Source organism: Aethalodelphis obliquidens, unplaced genomic scaffold (genome assembly GCF_003676395.1).
Source record: "Aethalodelphis obliquidens isolate GAN/ISIS:26980383/991018 unplaced genomic scaffold, ASM367639v1 scaffold59, whole genome shotgun sequence".
Classification (NCBI taxonomy): domain Eukaryota; kingdom Metazoa; phylum Chordata; class Mammalia; order Artiodactyla; family Delphinidae; genus Aethalodelphis; species Aethalodelphis obliquidens.
In genome coordinates this window covers 10,527,263-10,553,289 of record NW_020838003.1, presented here as the reverse complement: position 1 = coordinate 10,553,289, position 26,027 = coordinate 10,527,263, and the positions used below count along the sequence as shown (strand labels likewise).

Sequence of the window (26,027 nt, the reverse complement as noted above, 5' to 3'; positions counted from 1 at the left end):
TCCCACATGTTGCAGAGCAACTAAGCCCATGCGCCACAACTACTGAGGCTGTACTCTAGAGACTGCAGGCCACAACTGCTGAAGCCTGTGCGCCTAGAGCCTGTGCTCCGCAACAAGAGAAGCCACCGCAATGAGAAGCCCGCGCACCGTAATGAACAGTAACCACTGCCTTCTGCAAGTAGAGAAAGCCCGAGCGCAGCAACGCAGACCAAACGCAGCCAAAAATAAAGATAAATAAAATTTTTTTAAAGTAGATTGTAAAATAATATTTAAAGTAATATTAGATATTAAAAATAATATTTTTTAAAAAAGCACAGAGGGAAAGAATTACCTAGGAAATGGAACAGTTGGGTTTATTGATTTGCTGTCATTGTCCTACTGGATGACCTGGGGTGATGACTTACACTTCTCGGGACATTAGTTCAACATCTGCATATCATAGTGATAATGAAACCACAATAATAAAACCTTCTAAAGATGAACATTCTAATCCCCTAACCCCTAGTATTGTTACTCAAATAAGTGAATTACAAGTCCTAATATGAGCTTAATATCTTCATACAGAATTTCTTAATTGTAGATCTGACCAAATCATTCTCCCTTCTTAAAATATTTCAGAGGTTCCTCATGACTACCATGACCCATTCTGAGCACTCGTACTTCCTCTTTATCCAGTCTCCAACTCGCCATGGGTCCAGCTTCATCCCCGTCCCATCCCTGGCTCCAGCCATGTTGAATGAAAACCAGCCATTGCCTAGACATACCATGTTATCTAAAGAGGGTCTTTTCCCTTTCCTCTACCTATAAAATTCCTAATCATCCTTCAATATTCAGATCAAGCAACATTTCCTTCCCAGAGCACTGGAGGCCCCATTTGTGTGAGTGACTCCTTGGCATCCTGAGTAGGTTTCTGTTGGAGAATTTTTCATATGATCTAACTTCCCTTCTAGACTTCAGACAGAGGCATTGTCAGTACTGAGGATAATCTCTGGAACATGGCTAGGTTTCAGTGAATCATTCAATACATGGATGAAGGCAGTACTACAAAAAGAATACAGACTTTCCAAGGTGTGGTTATTCCAGAAATGATTGGGTGGAGAGAAGGGAGAAGCTGATGCGTTGCTGAGCAAAAGCAGTGAAGATGGACTTGGCAGCAGGATGTGTGACAAAGGCCCCAGGATTTGGACCGCCATTCATGAAAGCACACTAACTTTCAGCTGTGGTGGGGGCAGAGTGGAGTAATTTGTACCTCTGATTTCATGTGTCCAGGTCTCTGTGGCATATTTTGCTTCACGTGTCTTGCATGTCAAGTTGCATCTGATATGAATGAATGCTGTCTGTGTGGAACAAGTGTTGCAATGAGGACCCTCTACAGGACTCGATACGGCATCCCGGTGAGTCTCTTATGACACTGTGTCATTCAAGTATGCGCCCACGTTCAAAATAATTGTCATAAACATGGAGACAATTTGATGGTACCCATCATCATACGAATTTGATTAGTAGGAGTTTCCTAGCATCTGCAACCTTGTATTCCATTACTGTAGCAATAGATCCTCTGGTTATGGGACCTCCTTCTATGTTTCTGTGAAAACCTTAGAAAATAAACAACTCTTGTATTTGCAATGTATGTCATACAGTGGAAGAGGAATGTTCAGAGCCTATTATGCCCCAGGTATATTACATATGTTACATCATTTAATCCTTACACCAACCCCGTAAAGTAAGTAGGCCCACCAGGCAGAATTCCTTCTTACTCAGGGGAAGTTGTTCTTTCTCTATTAAGGCCTTCAACTAATTAGATGAGACCCACCCACATTATGGAGGGTTACTCTAAGTCTACTGATTTAAATGTTAATCTCATCTGAAATATTATCTTCACAGAAACATCTAGAATAGTGTTTGATCTAATATCTGGGTACTATGACCTGGCCAAGTTGACACATAAAATTAACCATCACAGGAAACAAATATCAATAAATAGACAGAGGGCTTCCCTGGTGGCGCAGTGGTTGAGAGTCCACCTGCCGATGCAGGGGACACGGGTTCATGTCCCGGTCTGGGAAGATCCCACATGCCACGGAGCAGGCTGGGCCCAGTGGGCCATGGCCGCTGGGCCTGTGCGTCTGGAGCCTGTCCTCCGCAATGGGAGAGGCCACAACAGTGGGAGGCCCGTGTACAGCAAAAATAAATAAATAAATAGGCAAAATATTTTAGGAACTTATCTTATTCCATTGAAATTATTTTATTTTTTATTTGAAAATATTTCTTACTTTTTTAATTATACAAGATAATACATATATAGGTAATTTTATGACAAATCCAAACACAGAGGTATATAAAATAAAAAGTGAAAATCTCTACTCAGTGATAAATTCTATTAGTAACTTGGTGGTCTCCTTCCTCAGGTTTCTTTTTCCTATGCCTATAAGGCATATACATATAGATTAGATGTAGCTATAGCTATAGATCTAGACATATGGGGTTTGGGATATGCAGGGCTAATTTATTGCTTTTTTTTTTTTTAATGAGTTCATACTATATTGTAACCTGTTTTTTCCACTTAATATATGGTAGACACCTTTTATGTCTGTAATACAGATTCTTTTTAATATCTGCATAGTATTCCATCATAGAGATAACATACTTAATCACTTCCTTATTGATGAAAGGTTAAGTGATATTGCAGTTTAAATAGTTGTACGTATATGATTTTGTACATGCACTGGTATTTTTGTAGGATAGTGTACTAGATTAGATTGACAGATCACAGGATATGCACATTCAAAATTTGAAAAATACTGTTAAGTATCCCTTCAAAAAGATTATATCAATTTATAATTTATTAATATTATACGTGTGCCAATATAATATTTTTTCATGTTGCCTGTCAGAGAGGAAATGATATTTCCTTGTCGTTTTAGTTAAATTTTTATTAGATAGATCAAGCAACTTTTTGAAAATTTATTGTCCTTTTTCATTTCTTCTATAAATTATCTGTACATATACTTTGTTCATTGTTTTATTGAGTTCTTTTTCTTTTCTAATTGATTTGTAGGAGCTCTTTATTTATTACACTATGACTATTTAACATGAAAGTTATCAACTTTTTTAAAGACTTAGTACATAATCAATTTTTTTAAATGCTCATTAGGAGTTTGAAAAATTAATAACAGTCTAAAACTAAAACTTTAGTTGGTTTTGACAAAATTTGGAAGATTGGAAGGAAGAGGAAGAAACTAAGATATTCTAAAGGCTTTGTCTGGCATTGATAGATAAATACACATTTTTTTATAAAAAGAACATTACTGAGGTATAACTGACTTACAATAAACTGCATATATTTAAAATGAACAATTTGATAAGTTTAGACATATGTATATACCTGTGAAACCTCACAGTCAAAATAGTGAACATATTCATCACCCCCAAAATTTACTCACATCCCTTTGTAATCTTTCCTTCTTTCCCCTCCCCTCTTCCCCAAGTAACCACCAATATGCTTTCTGTCACTATAGATTAGTTTTCATTTTCTACCATTTTATATAATAGAACTATACAGTGTGTAGCTTCTTTCACTCAGTATAATTATTCTGGGATTCTTCAAATCGTTGTGTTGTGTAAACTTAAATGTGTTAAGAGGGTAGATCTCATGTTAAGTATATATTTTTAACCCAAACAATAAAATTAGAAAAAAAAAGAAAACATTTGAATGGCAAATAAGAACATAAGAAGATGTTCAATATCATCAGTCATTACAGAAATGCAAATTAAAACCACAATGAGATACCACTACACACCTATTGGGATAGCTAAAATTAATCAGCCTAAACCACACCAAGTGTGAGCAGATATGGAGGAACTGAAACTCTCATGCACTGCTGATTGGAATGTAAAATACAGTTTCTTAAAAAGTTAAATATACACCTACTTTTTAGCCCAGCCATTCTGCTCCTAGATATTTACCCTACAAAAATATATATCCATACCAAGACTTGTACACAAATGTTCAGAGCAGTTTTGCTTGTAATAGCCAAAAACTAAAAACCACCCAAATGTCCCCCAGCAGGTGAATGGATAAACAAATTGTGATCTATCCATTATATGGATACTACTTAGCAATAAAAAGGAATGAACTATTGATACCCACTACAACGTTGATGAATCTCAAGATAAATATAATGTTAATAGCCAGGACATGGAAGCAACTTAAATGTCCATCAACCGATGAATGGATAAAGAAGATGTGGCACATATATACAATGGAATATTACTCAGCCATAAAAAGAAGCAAAATTGAGTTATTTGTAGTGAGATGGATGGACCTAGAGTCTGTCATACAGTGAAGTAAGTCAGAAAGAGAAAAACACATACTGCATGCTAACATATATATATGGAATCTTAAAAAAAAGAAAAGAAATTGTTCTGAAGAACCTAGGGGCAGGACAGGAATAAAGACACAGATGTAGAGAATGGACTTGACATGGGGAGGAGGAAGGGTAAGCTGGGACAAAGTGAGAGAGTGGCATGGACATATATACACTACCAAATGTAAAATAGCTAGTGGGAAGCAGCCACAGAGCACAGGGAGATCAGCGGGGTGCTTTGCGACCACCTAGAGGGTTGGGATAGGGAGGGAGGGAGGGAGATGCAAGAGGGAGGAGATACGGGAACATATGTATATGTATAGCTGATTCACTTTGTTATAAAGCAGAAAGTAACGCAACATTGTAAAGCAATTATACTCCAATAAAGATGTCAAAAAAATTTTTTTAATATATAATGTTAAGTTGTGGGTAAAAATTTAAGGGTCATTGCTAATAAAAATTAGTTGTGGAACATCTAAAACTACTAAAGGGAACAAAAGGAACCAGGAAAGTTCTATTCAGCCAAAACTGAAAAGAAGGAAAAAAATACCATTTGATGAATACCAAACGTAAAATAATTTGGCTCTCATGGGTGGGAGTGATTTAGATTTATCAGCTGTGCTAAAATGTCTTTACCTTTTATTATTTCTTTTAGTGTGTTTGTGGTGAGTCTTTGAGAGTCTGACCTCTTATGTGATAGGTGAATAGCTGCCCCACTTATCTCACCCCTCTTCTCTTCTGGGGCCCCAAAGCCCACATTAGGGTCATCTGTTAAACTGCTCTGCAGGCTGTGTTCCAGGCAAGGCCACAGCTGGCAGCTCTGGGCTGGCCCAGCTGCTCAAGCTGGCATCAGTTAACCACTCATCTTTCATTCCCCAGCCCATTCTTCCTCCTTTCTGAACTGAGAGTTTTTGGTTTGGGGTTTATCAAATACCGTGCCTCTGACTATGTTAGGTTTCATGTTCCTTAGCTCTGTTTTACTTTCTCCATCAATGTAATCCCATCTGCTTCATTTTTTTTTCCAAAAATTGCTCATGATTTCTGGCTCACTAAATCCCCCCATCCCTGTTTTCTAGTACAGCTTTCATTTTAGTTAACAAAGCTCTGCAAGCACATAGTTTTTAAAATTATCTAATTTATAAAGTTTGTTAAGGAAAATAGTACTCCCCAAACTTCTCTCCCCTACTTCCTCTTTCCAAAGGCTGATCTTTGGGTGTTTACCTCCGTATCTCCAAATAGTAGACTTGTATTGCTACTTTTTGACTTTGCAGTTTGGGGCATTGTCTCTGGACTTCTTACTGTGGAAGATGAGAATTTAGTTCTGTTTTATCCCCCTTCCCCACCATGGACATGCACCCTACCCCTACCTCACTCCTTCCAATATAGTTATATATAATTTTGGTTAAATCCGTATTTAGTATTTATATTATGATAGCTCTGCTTGCTCTTCAGAGTTGAGTTGAATCGTGTAATGAACTATGATTGCCTTTTCTACTAAACTTTGTTTTTCCTACTATTAATAATGCTTGGCTTTTTCATTAGGAGTTTTTCATTTACTTAAGAGTAGTGCAGTCCCAAACTCTTTCCCAGTTTTCTAAATCTCTTCCCCAAACATTCAATACATCAGACATTCTATCATTTTCGTCTCCTTGATGAAATCACTCCCTGACCCGCTACCCTTTGAACTAGATGCTTTTCACTCCTGGTGCTCTGCTTTTGCCCTGAGATCTCCTTCGCCATGACTGGAGATTCCATTAACCGCTCCCCCATGTTAGTCTCTGGTTTCTTATACCTTTCTCGGTTTGCTCCTTCACTTTGGTGGAGACATCCTCTAGTAGCTTCCTGAGAAAGAGAGAGGGTAGAGGAGAAAAGAGATTTTACTTCATGAAACTCCTTATTTTACCCTCCTATTGATAGTTTGGTTAGATATCTTCTATTTTCAATATCACAAATTATAGGAAAACATTTGATTTCATAAAAAGAGACAGGAGCTATATAGAGAAATCAACTAACATTTTCCTAAATGTATCCATCCAAACTCCAAATTCAAAGGATCAATGCCTTCTGCTTCTCTTCAAAATGTCTTGAAAATCCACAAGTCTTAATTCCCAAATAGGTGGATTTTACATTTCTGTTTCTTTTATATTTTCAAACAGGGATCCATTTGTGATGACTATATCGTGACCCTTTGCTGTCCTCTGTGTTCTCTTTGCCAAATCAAGAGAGACATCAACAGAAGGAGAGCCATGCATACTTTCTAAAAAAACAATGGTAAGTCCCAGAATCTGTGAATGTTGAGAAATATAATCAAGGGCTTTGTAAACTCAGCATTATTTTGAATAATAATTCAATAATAACAATTATTTAAGTCTCTCAAATGTTATCTTAATATAAAGATTAACTTTGATTTCTTCAAATGAAGAAAGCTTGTTTGGGCTGCCATAACAAAGTAACATAGCTTAAACAGGTTAAACAACAGGAATTTATTTCTCATAGTTCGGAATGCTGGGAAGTCCAAGATCAAGTATGAGCCAGTTCAGTTCCTTGGTGAGGATGCTCTTCCTAGCTTGCAGTTGGCCACCTTTTTGCTGTGTCCTCAAATATTGGAGACGAGAGAGAGTTTTTGGCCTTTCTTCTTATGAGGACAGTATTCCCATCATGGGGCCCTCACCTTCATGATCTCATCTAAACCTAATTACTTCCCAAAGGCTTCACCTCCTAATACCATCACACTGGGGGTTAGGGTTTCAACATATGAGTTTTGTGGCTGGGGGGACACAAACATTCAGTTCAAAAAAATAACTCTATATTTTGAAACTATATTTTAGCAAATAAAGGGATGGTGACTTCTCTAGACTTCTCAGAATTCTGATGGTCTATTAATGAAGCACCACTTGCAAAATACAAGAGTGTGGTGAGATACAAAAGAAGTGGAAAGCACTTTCCCTGCTAATACAAACAAATTGATGAAAGAAACTGGTAAATAATTATAAAGTAGTAGAGCAAATGAAAATTATGCTATGTAATATTTGGATTAATTGTGGCATAATGCATCTATAAATAATGAGGTGAGGTTAAACAGGAAAGAGAAGGTGAACTTTGAAAGAGGTGGAATAGAATACAGAATATTTGGAAATGTTCTGTAGAATGTCATCATCTGAAATTCAGTCAAGTCATTTCCAACTCATTTTTCCAAGATTCTCAGAATTAGCTATTGAGGATATAGTAAAGTAGAAATCAACATGATTTTGTCAGTATTCCATAGAACGTATCTTGAGTATGGGAAGAAAACATTAATTTTCCCATTCTTTGCAAAAATCCCACTTCCTTTCTCAAGTGAATGAGAACTTTGTGTAAGTTAACAAACATAACTCTTGGAAGATATGTTTTCAAATATTCATGCATTTAGCAAATAATGCCTCACGTACCTAGTACCATGCAGGACACTGTTAGGGACTGTGGGGAATGAAGGGAAATAAGCTGGTCCTCTTCCCCTTAGAGACTTTATACTCAAAAAGAAGGCATTAGAAAATCCCTCAAATAAAATGCAAACTTTGAATAATGCCTTTAGATGAAGTGCTATTTTATGCTCAGAGGAAGGAAAGATGATATCCTGTGAGAAGTGTAAGTGAAAGTTTCTTGAAAGAAGTGGTTTTAATTCTAAAGAAGAAGTGAGCATCAGGGTCACAAGAGGAAATAGATGGCACTCAAACTGTGATAATACAAGGATTTAATGAAGACCATTTACAAAGGTGTGGGTGGGAGGTACAGGGAAATGACAGGGGATTGTGCAACAACAGCTGAACCGTTACCATCCCTAGGCCTCGGGAGGATGGGAGGGAGCAGTTACCTGCATCCCAAAGGAGAAAGCTGTGTAACGGCTGCCCTGAGAGGACCTGAGCAGCCTGGGGTAACCCCTCAGGAAGGAAACAAGGGGAAAACTACCCTGACCTCATTTTCTGATGTCCTTCTGGGCTTGCCATTGGTTGAACACACCAGGAAGGCAGAGAGAAGAACAGTATTGCTGGGGACCACAGGTCAGCCTCCCAGACCACAGGGCAGGACAGACAATGGTAGAAATGGATTGGATGGGGAAAAGGGAAGATTTTTGACACAAGATGAATAGAAATGGGTGTTGCTTCCCATCAGCAACATTAGTGAAACTATAGAGGCAAAAAACGGAAAAAACATCTTTATGAGCTTAGGTTCGACTTGGCAGGGACATATGGTATAAGTAGGAAAATAATGAGAAATGAAAGATTTTAAAAACTGATTTGGGACCTTGGCATGCAATGTAGTGAATACTGGGCTAATGATTTGGCCTTTTATTTGGTAAGCACTAAGGAGTTATTGCAGGCTATAAAGGAGTAACATATGTAGACTTATACTTTAGAAAAATTAACCTGGTAATGGCAAGTGGCACAGACTGGACAGGATGAGGTCAAAAGCAAAGATTTGGCCTTACACCATTTCAACACTTTACCTAAATAAGCACATGAGACTGTTTGGAAAAAATATCTACCCACACATATACAATAATAAATCCTGGCATTTGAGCTTTTTTTTAACCTCAAGGAAATTATCTCACTGAAATTTTGAGCTGGTTTGACATAAAATATCTTGGTGGTCCCGACTCCTGCTCATCAGCTTGGACCCTACATTATTCATTGACAATAACACTTTAGATATACAAATACCTGAAATGGGAGAATAAAGAGATAAAGATAAAAGAATAATGTGATTTACGTTAAAAACAGATTGAGACAAAGGGATACAAGAACGAACTGAAAAAGTTCCCAGTAGCCAAAACTGGAACAACTTGAGCAACAAAATAAGGTAGTATTGGATTATAACCCAAAGTATAAAATAAGTATCTGAGTATCAGTCCATACTGATATGTATGTAATGGCAATATTATTCATTACTGTGACCAACCTATATGTAAGAATAAGTTTTCTTCAAAAATACACTAATGCAGGGACTTCCCTGGGGTTCAGTGATTAGGACTCTGTGCTTCCAATGCAGGGGGCACAGGTTCGATCGCTGGCTGGGGAACTAAGATCCCACATGCCATGCAGCGCTAAACAAACAAACAGATCAGTGCAGGAGACCTTCAAGATGGAGAGGAGGAGTAAGACGCGGAGATCACCTTCCTCCCCACAAATACATCAGAAATATATCTACACGTGGAACAACTATAGAACACCCACTGAATGCTGGCAGAAGACCTCAGACCTCCCAAAAGGCAAGAAAGTCCCCACGTACCTGGGTAGGGCAAAAGAAAAAAGAAAAAACAGAGACAAAAGGATAGGGACGGGACCTGCACCAGTGGGAGGGAGCCGTGAAGGAGGCAAGGTTTCCACACGCTAGAAGCCCCTTCGCGGGCAGAGACTGAGAGGGGCGGAGGTGGGAAGCTTCGGAGCCGTGGAAGAGAGCACAGCAACAGGGGTGCGGAGGGCAAAGCGGAGAGATTCCTGCACAGAGGATCGGGGCCGACCAGCACTCACCAGCCCGAGAGGCTTGTCTGCTCACCTGCTGGGGCGGGGTGAGGGGGTGCTGGGAGCTGAGTCTCGGGCTTCGGTCACAGCGCAGGGAGAGGACTGGGGTTGGCGGCGTGAACACAGCCTGCAGGGTGTTAGTGCACCACGGCTAGCTGGGAGGGAGTCCGAAAAAAGTCTGGACCTGCCAGAGAGGCAAGAGACCTTTGTTTTGGGGTGTGCATGGAGTGGGGATTCCTTCCCAGTGTGCCCACAGAAGGCAGAACACTGCCTAAGCGAGCTCCAGAGATGGGCGTGAGCCACGGCTATCAGCTCGGACCACAGAACGGGACTGAACTGCTAACACTGCTGCCGCTGCCACCAAGAATCCTGTGTGCCAGCACAGGTCACTATCCACACACTCCCTGGGAGCTTGTGCAGCCCGACACTGCCAGGGTCCCGGGATCCAAGGACAACTTCCCCGGGAGAATACACAGCGTGCCTCAGGCTGGTGCAACGTCACGCTGGCCTCTGCCGCCTCAGGCTCGCCCCACATCCCAATAATGACTACCGTACCCCTCCCTCCCCCTGGCCTTAGAGAGCAAGAGAGCCCTAATCAGCCGCTGCTTTAACCCCCAGCTCTCTGGGCAGGGAACAGACTCCTGAGGGTGGCCTACTCACAGAGTTGGGGCCAAAACCAAAGCTGAACCCCAGAAGCTGTGTGAAAGAATAAGAGAAAGGGAAATTTCTCTGTGCAGCCTCCGGAGAAGCAGATTAAATCCCCACAATCAACCTGATAAACCCTACATCTGAAGGATACCTAAATGGATAACGAATGTTCCCAAAATTGAGGCAGTGGACTTTGGGAGCAACTGTACACTTGCGGTTTGCTTTCTGCATTATTTTTTTTCTGGTTTTATGTTTATCTTAGTTTAGTATTTAGTGCTTATTATCATTGGTGGATTTGTTTACTGGGGTTTGGTTGCTCTCTTCCATATATATATATATATATATATATATATATATATACATATATATTTTTTTCCCTTTTCTCTTTTTTGTGAGTGTGTATGTGTATGCCTCTTTGTGTGATTTTGTCTGTATAGGTTTGCTTTTACCATTTGTCCTAGGGCTCTGTCTGTTCGTTTTTTGTTTTTGTTTTTTTCTCTCTTCCTTTTCTTCTGAGCTGTATGGCTGGCAGGGTCTTGGTGCTCTGGCCGGGTCTCAGGCCTGAGCCTCCGAGGTGGGAGGGCCGAGTCCAGGACATTGGACCACCAGAGACCTCCCGGCCCCACATAATATCAATTGGTTAGAGCTCTCCGAGATCTTCATCTCAACACTAAGACACAGCTCCACCCAATGGCCAGCAAGCTCCAGTGCTGAACACACCATGCCAAACAACTAGCAAGATGGGAACACAACCCTACCCATCAACAGAGAAGCTGCGTAAAGTCATACTAATTTCACAGACACTCCAAAACACACCACCAGACACGGCCCTGCCTGCCAAAAGGACAAGATATAGCCCCAACCGGCGGAACACAGATACCAGTCCCCTCCACCAGGAAGCCTAAATAAGCCACTGAACAAACCTCACCCACTGGGGGCAGACACCAAAAACAATGGGAACTACGAACCTGCAGCCTGCGAAAAGGAGACCCCAAACACAGTAGGTTAAACAAATAGGAAAACAGAGAAATATGCAGCTGATGAAGGAACAAGGTAAAAACCCACCAGACCAAACAAATGAAGAGGAAATAGGCAGTCTACCTGAAAAAGAATTCAGAGTAATGATAGTAAAGTTGATCCAAAATGTTGGAAATAGAATGGAGAAAATCAAAGAAATGTTTAACAAGGACCTAGAAGAACTAAAGAGCAAACAAACAATGATGAACAACACAATAAATGAAATTAAAAATTCTCTAGAAGGAATCAATAGCAGAATAACTGAGGCAGAAGAACGGATAAGTGACCTGGAAGATAAAATAGTGGAAATAACTGCAACAGAGCAGAATAAAGAAAAAAGAATGAAAAGAATTGAGGACAGTCTCAGAGACCTCTGGGACAACATTAAATGCACCAACATTCAAATTATAGGGGTTCCAGAAGAAGAAGAGAAAAAGAAAGGGACTGAGAAAATATTTGAAGAGATTATAGTTGAAAACTTCCCTCATACGGGAAAGGAAGTAGTCAAGTCCAGGAAGCACAGAGAGTCCCATACAGGATAACTCCAAGGAGAAACACACCAAGACACATATTAATCAAACTATCAAAAATTAAATACAAAGGAAAAATATTAAAAGTAACAAGGGAAAACCAACAAATAACATACGAGGGAAACCCCATAAGGTTAACAGCTGATCTTTCAACAGAAACTCTGCAAGCCAGAAGGGAGTGGCAGGACATATTTAAAGTGATGAAAGAGAAAAACCTACAACCAAGATTGCTCTACCCAGCAAGGATCTCATTCAGATTCAATGGAGAAATCAAAACCTTTACAGACAAGCAAAAGTTAAGAGAATTCAGCACCACCAAACCAGCTCTACAACAAATGCTAAAGGAACTTCTCTAGGCAGGAAACACAAGAGAAGGAAAAGACCTACAATAACAAACCCAAAACAATTAAGAAAATGGTAATAGGAACATACGTATCGATAATTACCTTAAATGTAAATGGATTCAGTGCTCCAAACAAAAGACACAGACTGGCTGAATGGACGCGAAAACAAGACCCATATATATGCTGTCTACAAGAGACCACTGCAGACCTAGGGACACATACAGACTGAAAGTGAGGGGATGGAAAAAGATATTCAACGCAAACTGAAATCAAAAGAAAGCTGGAGGGCTTCCCTGGTGGCGCAGTGGTTGAGAGTCCACCTGCCGATGCAGGGGACACGGGTTCGTGCCCTGGTCCGGGAAGATCCCACATGCCGCGGAGCGGCTGGCCCATAAGCCATGGCCGCTGAGCCAGCATGTCCGGAGCCTGTGCTCCGCAACGAGAGAGGCCACGACAGTGAGAGGCCCACATAACGCAAAAAAAAAAAAAAAAAAAAAGCTGGAGTAGCAATTCTCATATCAGACAAAATAGACTTTAAAATAAAGACTATTACAAGAGACAAAGAAGGACACTACATAATGACCAAGGATCAATCCAAGAAGAAGATATAACAATTGTAAATATTTATGCACCCAATATAGGAGCACCTCAATACATAAGACAAATGCTAACAGCCATAAAAGGGGAAATTGAGGGCTTCCCTGGTGGCGCAGTGGTTGAGAGTCCACCTGCCAATGCAGGGGACATGGGTTCATGCCCCGGTCCGGGAAGATCCCACATGCTGCGGAGTGGCTGGGCCCATGAGCCATGGCTACTGAGCCTGCACGTCCGGAGCCTGTGCTCCGCAACGGGAGAGGCCACAACAGTGAGAGGCCCGTGTACCGCAAAAAAAAAAAAAAAGAAAAGGGGAAATTGACAGTAACACAAGAATAGTAGGGGACTTTAACACCCCACTTTCACCAATGGACAGATCATCCAAAATGAAAATAAATAAACACAAGCTTTAAAAGACACATTAGACCAAATATACTTAATTGATATTTATAGGACATTCCATGAAAAAACAACAGAATACACTTTCTTCTCGAGTGTCCATGGAACATTTTCCAGGATTGATCATATCTTGGGTCACAAATAAAGCCTTGGTAAATTTAAGAAAATTGAAATCATATCAATTATCTTTTATGACCACAATGTTATGAGACTAGATATCAAATTAGAGGGAAAAAATCTGTAAAAACTACAAACACATGGAGGCTCAACAGTACACTACTAAATAACCAAGAGATCACTGAAGAAATCAAAGAGGAAATCAAAAAATACCTAGAAACAAATGACAATGAAAATACAACACAAAACCTATGGGATGCAGCAAAAGCAGTTCTAAGAGGGAAGTTTATAGCAATACAATCCTACCGCAAAAAACAAGAAAAATCTCAAATAAACAACCTAACCTTACACCTAAAGCAATTAGAGAAAGAAGAACAAAAAACCCCCAAAGTTAGCAGAAGGAAAGAAATCATAAAGATCAGATCAGAAATAATTGAAAAAGAAATGAAGGAAAGATAGCAAAGATCAATAAAACTAAAAGCTGGTTCTTTGAAAAGATAAACAAAATTGATAAACCATTAGCCAGTCTCATTAAGAAAAAAAGGGAGAAGACTCAAATCAATAGAATTAGAAACGAAAAAGGAGAAATAACAACTGACACTGCATAAATACAAAGGACCATGAGAGACTACTACAAGCAACTATATGCCAATAAAATGGACAACCTGGAAGAAATGGACAAATTCTCAGAAAAGTACAACCTTCCAAGATGAACCAAGAAGAAACAGAAAATATGAACAGACCAATCACAAGTAATGAAATTGAAACTGTGATAAAAAAAATCTTCCAACAAACAAAAGTCCAGGACCAGATGGCTTCACAGGCGAATTCTATCAAACATTTAGAGGAGAGCTGACACCTATCCTTCTCAAATTCTTCCAAAATATAGCAGAGGAAGGAACACTCTCAATCGCGTTCTGCAAGGCCACCATCACTCTGATACCAAAACCAGACAAAGATGTCACACATAAAAAGAAAACTACGGGGACTTCCGGGAAGATGGCGGAAGAGTAAGACACGGAGATCACCTTCCTCCCCGCAGATACACCAGAAATACATCTACGCGTGAAACAACTCCTACGGAGCACCTACTGAATGCTGGCAGAAGACCTCAAACCTCCCAAAAGGCAAGGAACCCCCCACGTACCTGGTTAGGGCAAAAGAAAAAAAATAAACAGAGACAAAAGGATAGGGACGGGTCCTGCACCAGCGGGAGAGAGCTGTGAAGGAGGAAAAGTGTCCACACACTAGGAACCCCTTCGCGGGCGGAAACTTCGGGTGGCGGAGTGGGGGAGCTTCGGAGGTGGAGACTGCGGGTGGCGGAGACTGCGGGTGGCGGAGAGGGGGAGCTTGGGAGCCGCGGAGGAGAGCACAGCAACAGGGGTGCGGAGGGCAAAGCGGAGAGATTCCAGCGCAGAGGATCGGGCCGACCGGCACTCACCAGCCGAGAGGCTTGTCTGCTCGCCCGCCGGGGCAGGCGGGGCTGGGAGCTGAGGCTCAGGCTTCGGTCGGAGCGCCGGGAGAGGACTGAGGTTGGCGGCGTGAACACAGCCTGCAGGGCGTTAGTGCACCGCGGCTAGCCGGGAGGGAGTCCGGGGAAAAGTCTGCACCTGCCGAAGAGGCAAGAGACTTTTTCTTCCCTCTTTGTTTCCTGGTGCACGAGGAGAGGGGATTAAGAGCGCTGCTTAAAGGAGCTCCAGAGACGGGCGCGAGCCGCGGCTAAAAGTGCGGAGCCAAGAGACAGACATGAGACGCTAAGGCCGCTGCTGCCGCCACCAAGAAACCTGTGTGCGAACACAGGTCACTATACACACCGCCTTCCGGGGAGCCTGTGCAGCCCGCCACTGTTAGAGTCCCGGGTTCCAGGGACAACTCCCCCGGGAGAACGCATGGCGCGCCTCAGGCTAGCAACGTCATGCCGGCCTCTGCCGCCGCAGGCCCGCCCCACACTCCGTGACCCTCCCTACCCCCCCGGCCTGAGTGAGCCAGAGCCTCCGAATCAGCGGCTCCTTTAACCCCGTCCTGTCTGAGCAAAGAACAGACGCCCTCCCGCGACCTACACGCACAGGCGGGGCCAAATCCAAAGCTGAGTCCCTGGGAGCTGTGAGAACAAAGAAGAGAAAGGGAAATCTCTCCCAGCAGCCTCAGAAGCAGCAGATTAAAGCTCCACAATCAACTTGATGTACCCTGCATCTGTGGAATACATGAATAGACAACGAATCATCCCAAATTAAGGAGCCCTGTGGATGAAAGGCTCTTGGTGCTGCAGCCAGGAGTCAGTGCTGTGCCTCTGAGGTGGGAGAGCCAACTTCAGGACACTGGTCCACAAGAGACCTCCCAGCTCCACATAATATCAAACGGAGAAAATCTCCCAGAGATCTCCATCTCAACACCAGCACCCAGCTTCACTCAACGACCAGCAAGCTACAGTGCTGGACATCCTATGCCAAACAACTAGCAACACAGGAACACAACCCCACCCATTAGCAGAGAGGCTGCCCAAAATCATAATAAGTCTACAGACACCCCAAAACACACCACCAGACGTGGACCTGCCCACCAGAAAGACAAGATCCAGCCTCATCCACCAGAACACAGGCACTAGTACCCTCCACCAGGAAGCCTACACAACCCACTGAACCAACCTTAGCCACTGGGGACAGACACAAAAAAACAACAGGAACTACGAACCTGCAGCCTGCAAAAAGGAGACCCCAAACACAGTAAGATAAGCAAAATGAAAAGAGAGAAAAACACACAGCAGATGAAGGAGCAAGATAAAAACCCACCAGACCTAACAAATGAAGAGGAAATAGGCAGTCTACCTGAAAAAGAATTCAGAATAATGATAGTAAAGATGATCCAAAATCTTGGAAATAGAATAGACAAAATGCAAGAATCAGTTAACAAGGACCTAGAAGAACTAAAGATGAAACAAACAATGATGAACAACACAATAAATGAAATGAAAAATACTCTAGATGGGATCAATAGCAGAATAACTGAGGCAGAAGAACGGTAAAGTGACCTGGAAGATAAAATAGTGGAAATAACTACTGCAGAGCAGAATAAAGAAAAAAGAATGAAAAGAACTGAGGACAGTCTCAGAGACCTCTGGGACAACATTTAAATGCACCAACATTCGAATTATAGGGGTTCCAGAAGAAGAAGAGAAAAAGAAAGGGACTGAGAAAATATTTGAAGAGATTATAGTTGAAAACTTTCCTAATATGGGAAAGGAAATAGTTAATCAAGTCCAGGAAGCACAGAGAGTCCCATACAGGATAAATCCAAGGAGAAATACACCAAGACACATATTAATCAAACTGTCAAAAATTAAATACAAAGAAAACATATTAAAAGCAGCAAGGGAAAAACAACAAATAATACACAAGGGAATCCCCATAAGGTTAACAGCTGATCTTTCAGCAGAAACTCTGCAAACCAGAAGGGAGTGGCAGGACATATTGAAAGTGATGAAGGAGAAAAACCTGCAACCAAGATTACTCTACCCAGCAAGGATCTCATTCAGATTTGATGGAGAAATTAAAACCTTTACAGACAAGCAAAAGCTGAGAGAGTTCAGCACCACCAAACCAGCTCTACAACAACTGCTAAAGGAACTTCTCTAGGCAAGAAACACAAAAGAAGGAAAAGACCTACAATATCGAACCCAAAACAATTAAGAAAATAGGAATGGGAACACTCATATCGATAATTACCTTAAATGTAAATGGACTAAATGCTCCCACCAAAAGACACAGATTGGCCGAATGGATACAAAAACAAGACGCATATATTTGCTGTCTACAAGAGACCCACTTCAGGCCTAGAGACACATACAGACTGAAAGTAAGGGGATGGAAAAAGGTATTTCATGCAAATGGAAACCAAAAGAAAGCTGGAGTAGCAATTCTCATATCAGACAAAATAGACTTTAAAGCAAAGACTATTAGAAGAGACAAAGAAGGACACTACATAATGATCAAGGGATCGATCCAAGAAGAAGATATAACGATTGTAAATATTTATGCACCCAACATAGGAGCACCTCAATACATAAGGCAAATACTGACAGCCATAAAAGGGGAAATCGACAGTAACACATTCATAGTAGGGGACTTTAACACCCCACTTTCACCAATGGACAGATCATCCAAAATGAAAATAAATAAGGAAACACAAGCTTTAAATGATACATTAAACAAGATGGAGTTAATTGATATTTATAGGACATTCCATCCAAAAACAACAGAATACACATTTTTCTCAAGTGCTCATGGAACATTCTCCAGGATAGATCATATCTTGGGTCACAAATCAAGCCTTGGTAAATTTAGGAAAATTGAAATTGTATCAAGTGTCTTTTCTGACCACAACGCCATGAGACTAGATATCAATTACAGGAAAAGATCTGTAAAAACTACAAACACATGGAGGCTAAACAATACACTACTTAATAATGAAGTGATCACTGAAGAAATCAAAGAGGAAATCAAAAAATACCTAGAAACAAATGACAATGGAGACACGACGACTCAAAATCTATGGGTTGCAGCAAAAGCAGTTCTAAGAGGGAAGTTTATAGCAATACAATCCTACCTTAAGAAACAGGAAACATCTCGAATAAACAACCTAACCTTGCACCTAAAGCAATTAGAGAAAGAACAAAAAACCCCAAAGTTAGCAGAAGGAAAGAAATCATAAAAATCAGATCAGAAATAAATGAAAAAGAAATGAAGGAAATGATAGCAAAGATCAATAAAACTAAAAGCTGGTTCTTTGAAAGGATAAACAAAATTGATAAACCATTAGCCAGACTCATCAAGAAAAAAAGGGAGAAGATTCAAATCAATAGAATTAGAAAGGAAAAAGGAGAAGTAACAACTGACACTGCAGAAATACAAAAGATCATGAGAGATTACTACAAGCAACTCTATGCCAATAAAATGGACAACCTGGAAGAAATGGACAAATTCTTAGAAAGGCACAACCTGCCAAGACTGAATCAGGAAGAAATAGAAAATATGAACAGACCAATCGCAAGCACTGAAATTGAAACTGTGATTAAAAATCTTCCAACAAGCAAAAGCCCAGGACCATATGGCTTCACAGGCGAATTCTATCAAACATTTAGAGAAGAGCTATCACCTATCCTTCTCAAACTCTTCCAAAATATAGCAAAGGGAGGAACACTCCCAAACTCCTTCTACGAGGCCACCATCACCTTGATACCAAAACCAGACAAGGATGTCACAAAGAAAGAAAACTACAGGCCAATATCACTGATGAACAGAGATGCAAAAATCCTCAATAAAATACTAGCAAGCAGAATCCAACAGCACATTAAACGGATCATACACCATGATCAAGTGGGGTTTATTCCAGGAATGCAAGGATTCTTCAATATATGCAAATGAATCAACGTGATACACCATATTAACAAATTGAAGGAGAAAAACCATATGATCATCTCAATAGATGCAGAGAAAGCTTTTGACAAAATTCCACACCCATTTATGATAAAAACCCTGCAGAAAGTAGGCAAAGAGAGAACTTTCCTCAACATAATAAAGGCCATATATGACAAACCCACAGCCAACATCGTCCTCAATGGTGAAAAACTGAAAGCATTTCCACTAAGATCAGGAACAAGACAAGATTGCCCACTCTCACCACTCTTATTCAACATAGTTTTGGAAGTTTTAGCCACAGCAATCAGAGAAGAAAAGGAAATAAAAGGAATCCAAATCGGAAAAGAAGAAGTAAAGCTGTCACTGTTTGCAGATGACATGATACTATACATAGAGAATCCTAAAGATGCTACCAGAAAACTACTAGAGCTAATCAATGAATTTGGTAAAGTAGCAGGATACAAAATTAATGTACAGAAATCTCTGGCATTCCTATACACTAAGGATGAAAAATCTGAAAGTGAAATCAAGAAAACACTCCCATTTACCATTGCAACAAAAAGAATAAAATATCTAGGAAGGTTCCTTAAAAAGGAATTTTTTAAGGTTCCTTAAAAAACTACAAATAGAACTACCCATAGTTCTATTATAGACCCAGCAATCATAGTTCTATCAATCAATGTGATACACCAAAATCAGAGAAGGAAAAGAAATAAAAGAAATACAAATCAGAAAAGAAGAAGTAAAAGTGTCACTCTTTGCAGATGACATGATACTATACATAGAGAATCCTAAGGATGCTACCAGAAAACTACTAGAACTAAACAATGAATTAGGTAAAGTAACAGGTTACACAATTAATGTACACAAATTTCTTGCATTCCTATACATTAATGATGAAAAAACTGAAAGAGAAATTAAGGAAGCAATCCCATTTATCACTGCAACAAAAAGAATAAAATACCTAGGAATAAACCTTCCTAAGGACACAAAAGAACGTATGCAGAAAACTATAAGACACTGATGAAAGAAATTAAAGACGATACAGACAGATGGAGAGATAAACCATGTACTTGGAGGGGAAGAATCAACATTGTTAAAATTACTATATTACCCAAAGCAATCTACAGATTCAGTGCAATCCCTGTCAAGCTACCAATGGCATTTATCATAGAACTAGAACAACAATTTTTACAATTTGCTTGGAAACACAAAAGACCCTGAACAGCCAAAGCAATACTGAGAAAGAAAAACGGAGCTGGAGGAATCAGGCTCCCTGACTTCGGACTATACTACAAAGCTACAGTAATCAAGATAGTATGGTACTGGCACAAAAACAGAAATATAGATCAATGGAATGGAATAGAAAGCACACAGTTAAACCCACACACATACGGTCACCTTATCTTAGACAAAGGAGGCAAGAATATACAATGGAGAAAAGACAGCCTCTTCAATAAGTGGTTCTGGGAAAACTGGATAGCTACATGTAAAAGAATGAAATTAGAACCCTCCCTAACACTGTATACAAAAATAAACTCAAAATGGATTAAAGACCTAAATGTAAGGCCAGACACTATTAAACTCTTAGAGGAAAACATAGGCAGGACACTCTATGACATAAATCACAGCAAGATCCTTTTTGACCCACCTCCTAGAGAAATGGAAATAAAAACAAAAATAAACAAATGGGACCTAATGAAACTTAAAACCTTTTGCACAGCAAAGGAAACCATAAACAAGACGAAAAGACAGCATTCAGAATGGGAGAAAATATTTGCAAATGAAGCAACAGACAAAGCATTAATCTCCAAAATATACAAGCAGCTCAATATCAAAAAAAAAATAACCCAATCCAAAAATGGGCAGAAGGCTTAAATAGACCTTTCTCCAAAGAAGATATACAGATTGCCAACAAACACAGGAAAGGATGCTCAATATCACTAATCATTAGAGAAATGCAAATCAAAACCACAATGAGGTATCACCTCACACTGGTCAGAATGGCCATCATCAAAAAATCTACAAACAATAAATGTTGGCGAGGGTGTGGAGAAATGGGAACCCTCTTGCACTGTTGGTGGAATGTAAATTGATACAGCCACTATGGAGAACATTATGGAGGTTCCAAAAAACTAAAAATAGAACTACCGTACAACCCAGCAATCCCACTACTGGGCATATACCCTGAGAAAACCATAATTCAAAAAGAGGCATGGGGCTTCCCTGGTGGTGCAGTGGTTAAGACTCCGCCTGCCAATGCAGAAGACACAGGTTTGAGCCTTGGTCCGGGAAGATCACACATGTCTCAGAGCAGCAAAGCCCATGTGCCACAACTACTGAGCCTGCGTTCTAGAGCCCGTGAGCCACAACGACTGGAGCCTGTGCGCCTAGAGTCCATGCTCCATAACAAGAGGAGCCACCACAGTGAGAAGCATGCACACTGCAACAAAGAGTAGCCCCTGCTCGCTGCATTTAGTGAGAGCCCATGCACAGCAGCAAAGACCCAATGCAGCCTATAAATTAATTAATTAATTAATTAATAAAAAGAGTCATGTACCACAGTGTTCACTGCAACACTATTTGTAATAGCCAGGACATGGGAGCAACCTAAATGTCCATCAAGAGATGAATGGATAAAGAAGATGTGGCACATGTATACAATGGAATATTACTTGGCCATAAAAAGAAACGAACTTGAGTTATTTATAGTGAGGTGGATGGACCTAGAGTCTGTCATACAGAGTGAATTAAGTCAGAAAGAGAAAGACAAATACCATATGCTAACACATATATATGAAATCTGACAGAAAAAAAAAGGTTCTGATGAACCTAGGTACAGGACAGGAATAAAGATGCAGAGGTAGAGAATGGACTTGAGGACATGGGGAGGGGGAAGGGTAAGCTGGGACAAAGTGAAAGAGTGGCATGGACATATATACACTACCAAATGTAAAATAGATAGCTAGTGGGAAGCAGCTGCATAGCACAGGGAGATCAGCTCGGTGTTTTGTGACCACCTAGAGGGGTGGGATAGGGAGGGTGGGAGGGAGGCTCAAGAGGGAGGAGATATGCGGATATATGTATACATATAGCTGATTCACTTTGTTATATAGCAGAAACTAACACAACATTGTAAAGCAATTATATGCCAATAAAAATGTTAAAAACAAACAAGGAAGGGAGAATAGACAAATCTCCCAGAAATACAGAATTTTAAATAATTTATGTAGGTACACCTCCCCCAAGGAGATAAAGCATAATTCCCCACCCCTTAAGTGTGGGTTTGCATAGCAACTTTCTTTCAAAATGTATAGTATGAAAAGGAGGGAAAAAACTAACTTCACAGTGGAAAAACCTGACAAAACTACCTCAGCCAGTTAATATCAAAGTTAACATCGTCAGTGGTGTCCTGTTGATAGCACGTACCCCTAAAATGATGTGATGAGATTGGCACCTTACCTCTAGGGTTTTCCTCTCAAAACCCCACAACTCCAGTCTAACCATGAGAAAAACATTAGACAAACAAAAATTGAGACCCATTGTACAAAATACAAAAATTGAGGCAGATTCTCCTCAAAAGTGTCAAGATCATCAAAAACAAGGAATGTTTGAGAAACTATTGCAGTTTAGAGGAGCCTAAGGAAACATGATGACTAAAGGTAATACACCAGCTAGATGGGATCCTGGAACAGCAAAGGAACATTAGGTAAAAACTGAGGAATCTAAATAAAGGATAGGATTTGATTAATAATCTATCAACATTGGTTCGTGGTCACAAACCTAACACAGTAAGATGTTAACCAATAAGGGAACTGGTGCAAGTTATATGGGAACTCTCTGTACTATCTTTGCAACTTTTCTGTAAATCTAAAATGATTCTAAAATTAGACCTTTATTAAAATTTAAAAAGTAGATTGAGAAAATTTAACCCTATTTTTTGTCTGTCCCTTATAGGTGAAGAGCTCTTTTTTTTCTTTCCTTTCTCCTGTGGTCTCTCTCCTGACCTCGTGAAGAGCTCTTACTGAAGCAACTAAAACCAGCTCTACACCTCTTCAGCTTGAGTGCTTCTCCACTTTTTGCAATTGAAATATGATTGGTATGTTTAATCACAATCAATGGGGTAAAAAAAAATTGAACTTTGATTTATTTTAAAGGAGTGTTGTCCCTTAGTTTTTCTAAATGGTCCAGCTTAGTTTCTCCTTGCTATTAAATTTTCTGGCTTATAAATTTTGTATTACATTTAAAATATAAACCAAATAAAAGATTTTACTAACATGAATCTTTATGCTTCTTTGCTCTCAATAAAATGTCCTTACATCATTAGTCAATTTCAGGGGTCAATCTCATAATTTGGTTCTCATAGTTTGGTTTCCTAACAGGAGATTTCGGTCCACAGCTACTCAGCTCTCTTTCCTCTAAGAAGTTTAAGAGATAGAGAAAACGGCTACAGACAACTATTCTAAGACACTTAAGGTACATTTAGCCAACACTTTTGCTCCTTTTCACGTAATCTATAAGCATTATCAATGCTGACAAAGCAACAATGCGCTATGCTCTGCTTCCCAACTGCATACCTGATGGTTTCATTGTTGTGTTATTGATTTTCTTTCTCTTTTGGATATGAAGTATCAGAGCAAGTAATAAAAATTCAATTCAATATGATTCAATTTTGGTTAAATATTGATGCATAAATGTATGAAGAAACTATTTTTTTCACATTTCTCAACCTGTTTGATCCTCTGCAACATTGTACCCTGATGAAAATCTCACTTCCTAATTTCCTTTCGTTCTCCTCCTACACTTCTGAGTCCATTTCATTTGTTGGGGTGGGGGGTTGAGGGAGGCAAAACTATCTTCTATAATTAGATATTTCACTATAAGTATATTGTGAAATTTCAGTGAGATAAAATGTAAAAGCACCTGGAACTTAAGACGCATTCAACAAACTTGAGTGTTTTGCCCTTCTTTACTTGCCTTATAGATGTAGGTACTTTGCAATGTTCTTTCCTGGGTCCACTCCTTTTACAACTCATGTTCTTCTTAGAGTCCTCTACTCCCGTGTCTTCAAACGCCCCTATACACCAAGGAAGACTGTATTCCTAGTTTCTCCCTTACTATTGATCTTCAGAATGTCTCTTCAGCTGCCTACTAAACAAGTCCATATGGATGTGCCCTACCCCTTCTCTACACAACAGGTCAAAAGATATTACCACTCAGTTGTTTAAGGTGAGAAATCTAGATATCAGTGAAACCTGAACTGTCTCAGCATACCATTCTCCCTTCTCACATCTAATCCAACACCAACTTCTGTCACTTAAACTCCACTTAATACCCCCAATGGATGATCTATTTTGTTTGTTGCTGTATCTGTGGTGCCTAGAAGAATGCCTGACACCTAGTAGATACATACTGAAATCATTTATTGAATGAATTAATCTGTCCTCTCTTCTTTGTCTGCACTGCCATGGATGTAGTCCAAGCCCTAATTATGTCTTTGGAGACTCACATTCATAGCTCCTGAATTAGTGTCTCTGCCTCTAGTAACTCCAGCTCCCATTGCCTTCTCTCCAGTCCATCCTATACACAGCTTGCCATGAGTAAACTGTAAACATCCTAAAAAAATTTGCCTGGTGCTTCACAATATAACCTTAATCTACCTCGTTAGCCTATTCTCCCACTATTTTTTCACTCTACAAATTCCCTATTTTCCCTACTTTGAACACACATACTTTTTTCAAATTTCAAATTCCAGCTCTTCATTGTTATATATATAGGAAAGAAACTGACTTTTGTATATTAACCTTGTATCCAGCAACTTTGCTATAACTGCTTATTAGTTGCTGGAAATTTTTTTTTGTTTTTGATTCCTTGGGATTTTCTACATAATCATGTCAACTTTGAATATAGTTTTATTTCTTCCTTCCCAGTCTGTATTTAAAGTTTAATTTCCTTTTCTGGAGTTATTGCATTACCTAGGACTTCCAGTACAAAGTTTAATAGGAGTGGTGAGGGAATTCCCAGTGGTTAGGACTCCACACTTTCACTGCCAAGGGTGTGGGTTGGGGAATTAAGATCTGAAAAGTCATGAGGTAAGGCCAAAAAAAAAAAAAGTGTGGTGAGAGCAAACAACTTCACTTTGTTCCTGATCTTAGGGGGAAAGAATCTAGCAATCTAGTTTCTCACCATTATGATGTTAGCTATAGGTTTTTTGTACACGTTCCTTATTAAATTGAGGAAGTTCCCCCTGTATTCCTAGTTTGCTGAAAGTTTTTATCATGAGTAGGTGTTGGATTTTGTAAAATGATTTTTCTGTACCTATTGATGTGATCAAATGATTTTTCTTCTTTAGCTTTTAGATGTGATGGATTACATTAACTGATTTTTGGATGTTGAGCCAATTTACACACCTGGAATAAATCCCACTTGGTCATGGTGTATACTTCTTTCTCTGTACTGCTGGACTTGATTCGCCAATATTTTGTTAAGAATTTTTGCATCTATGTTCATGATAGATATTGGACTGCAGTTTTCCTTTCTTGTAATGTCTTTATCTGCTTTTGGTGGAAGGGTGATGCTTGCCTCATAGAATGGATTAAGAAATGTTCTCTGCTTCTATTTTCTGAAAGAGATTATAGAGAGTTGGTGTGATTTCTTCCTTATATGTTTCATAGAATTCACCAGTAAACCCATCTGGGCCTGGTGCTTTCTGTCATGGAAGGTTATTAATTATTGATTAAAAATTTTTAATAGATATAGGCCTATTTAGATTATTTCTTCTTGTGAGGTTTTTGGTAATTATGTCTCTCAAAGAAATTGGTCCATTTCATCTAGGTTATCAAATCTGTCAGCACAGAGTTGTTCATATTATTCCTTAATTATCCTTCTATTCTTCATAGGATCTGTAGTGATGGCCCCCTTCATTCCTGATATTAGTAATTTGCCTTCTCTTTTTATCTTAGTCTGGCTAGAGTTACCAATTCTATTGATCTTGTCAAAGAACCAGACTTTGGTTTCATTGATTTTTTTTATCAACTTCCTGTTTTCAAGTTTCACTGATTTACACTCTATTATAATTTTTATTATTTCTTCCCTTCTT

General features: G+C 39.7%; 1 protein-coding gene across 1 annotated transcript in view; it reads left to right on the top strand.

The window, feature by feature from the left end:
* PLAC8 (placenta associated 8) overlaps positions 1-23,210 on the top strand; it is a 38,146-nt gene extending 14,936 nt beyond the window's left edge. Inside the window, exons 3-5 of the mRNA XM_027087595.1 lie at positions 1,270-1,394; positions 6,524-6,638; positions 22,886-23,210. Of these exons, the coding sequence (XP_026943396.1) occupies positions 1,270-1,394; positions 6,524-6,628 (230 nt within the window). The 3' untranslated portion in view covers positions 6,629-6,638; positions 22,886-23,210. The remainder of the gene's footprint in view (positions 1-1,269; positions 1,395-6,523; positions 6,639-22,885) is intronic.
* Positions 23,211-26,027: the final 2,817 nt, after the last annotated feature.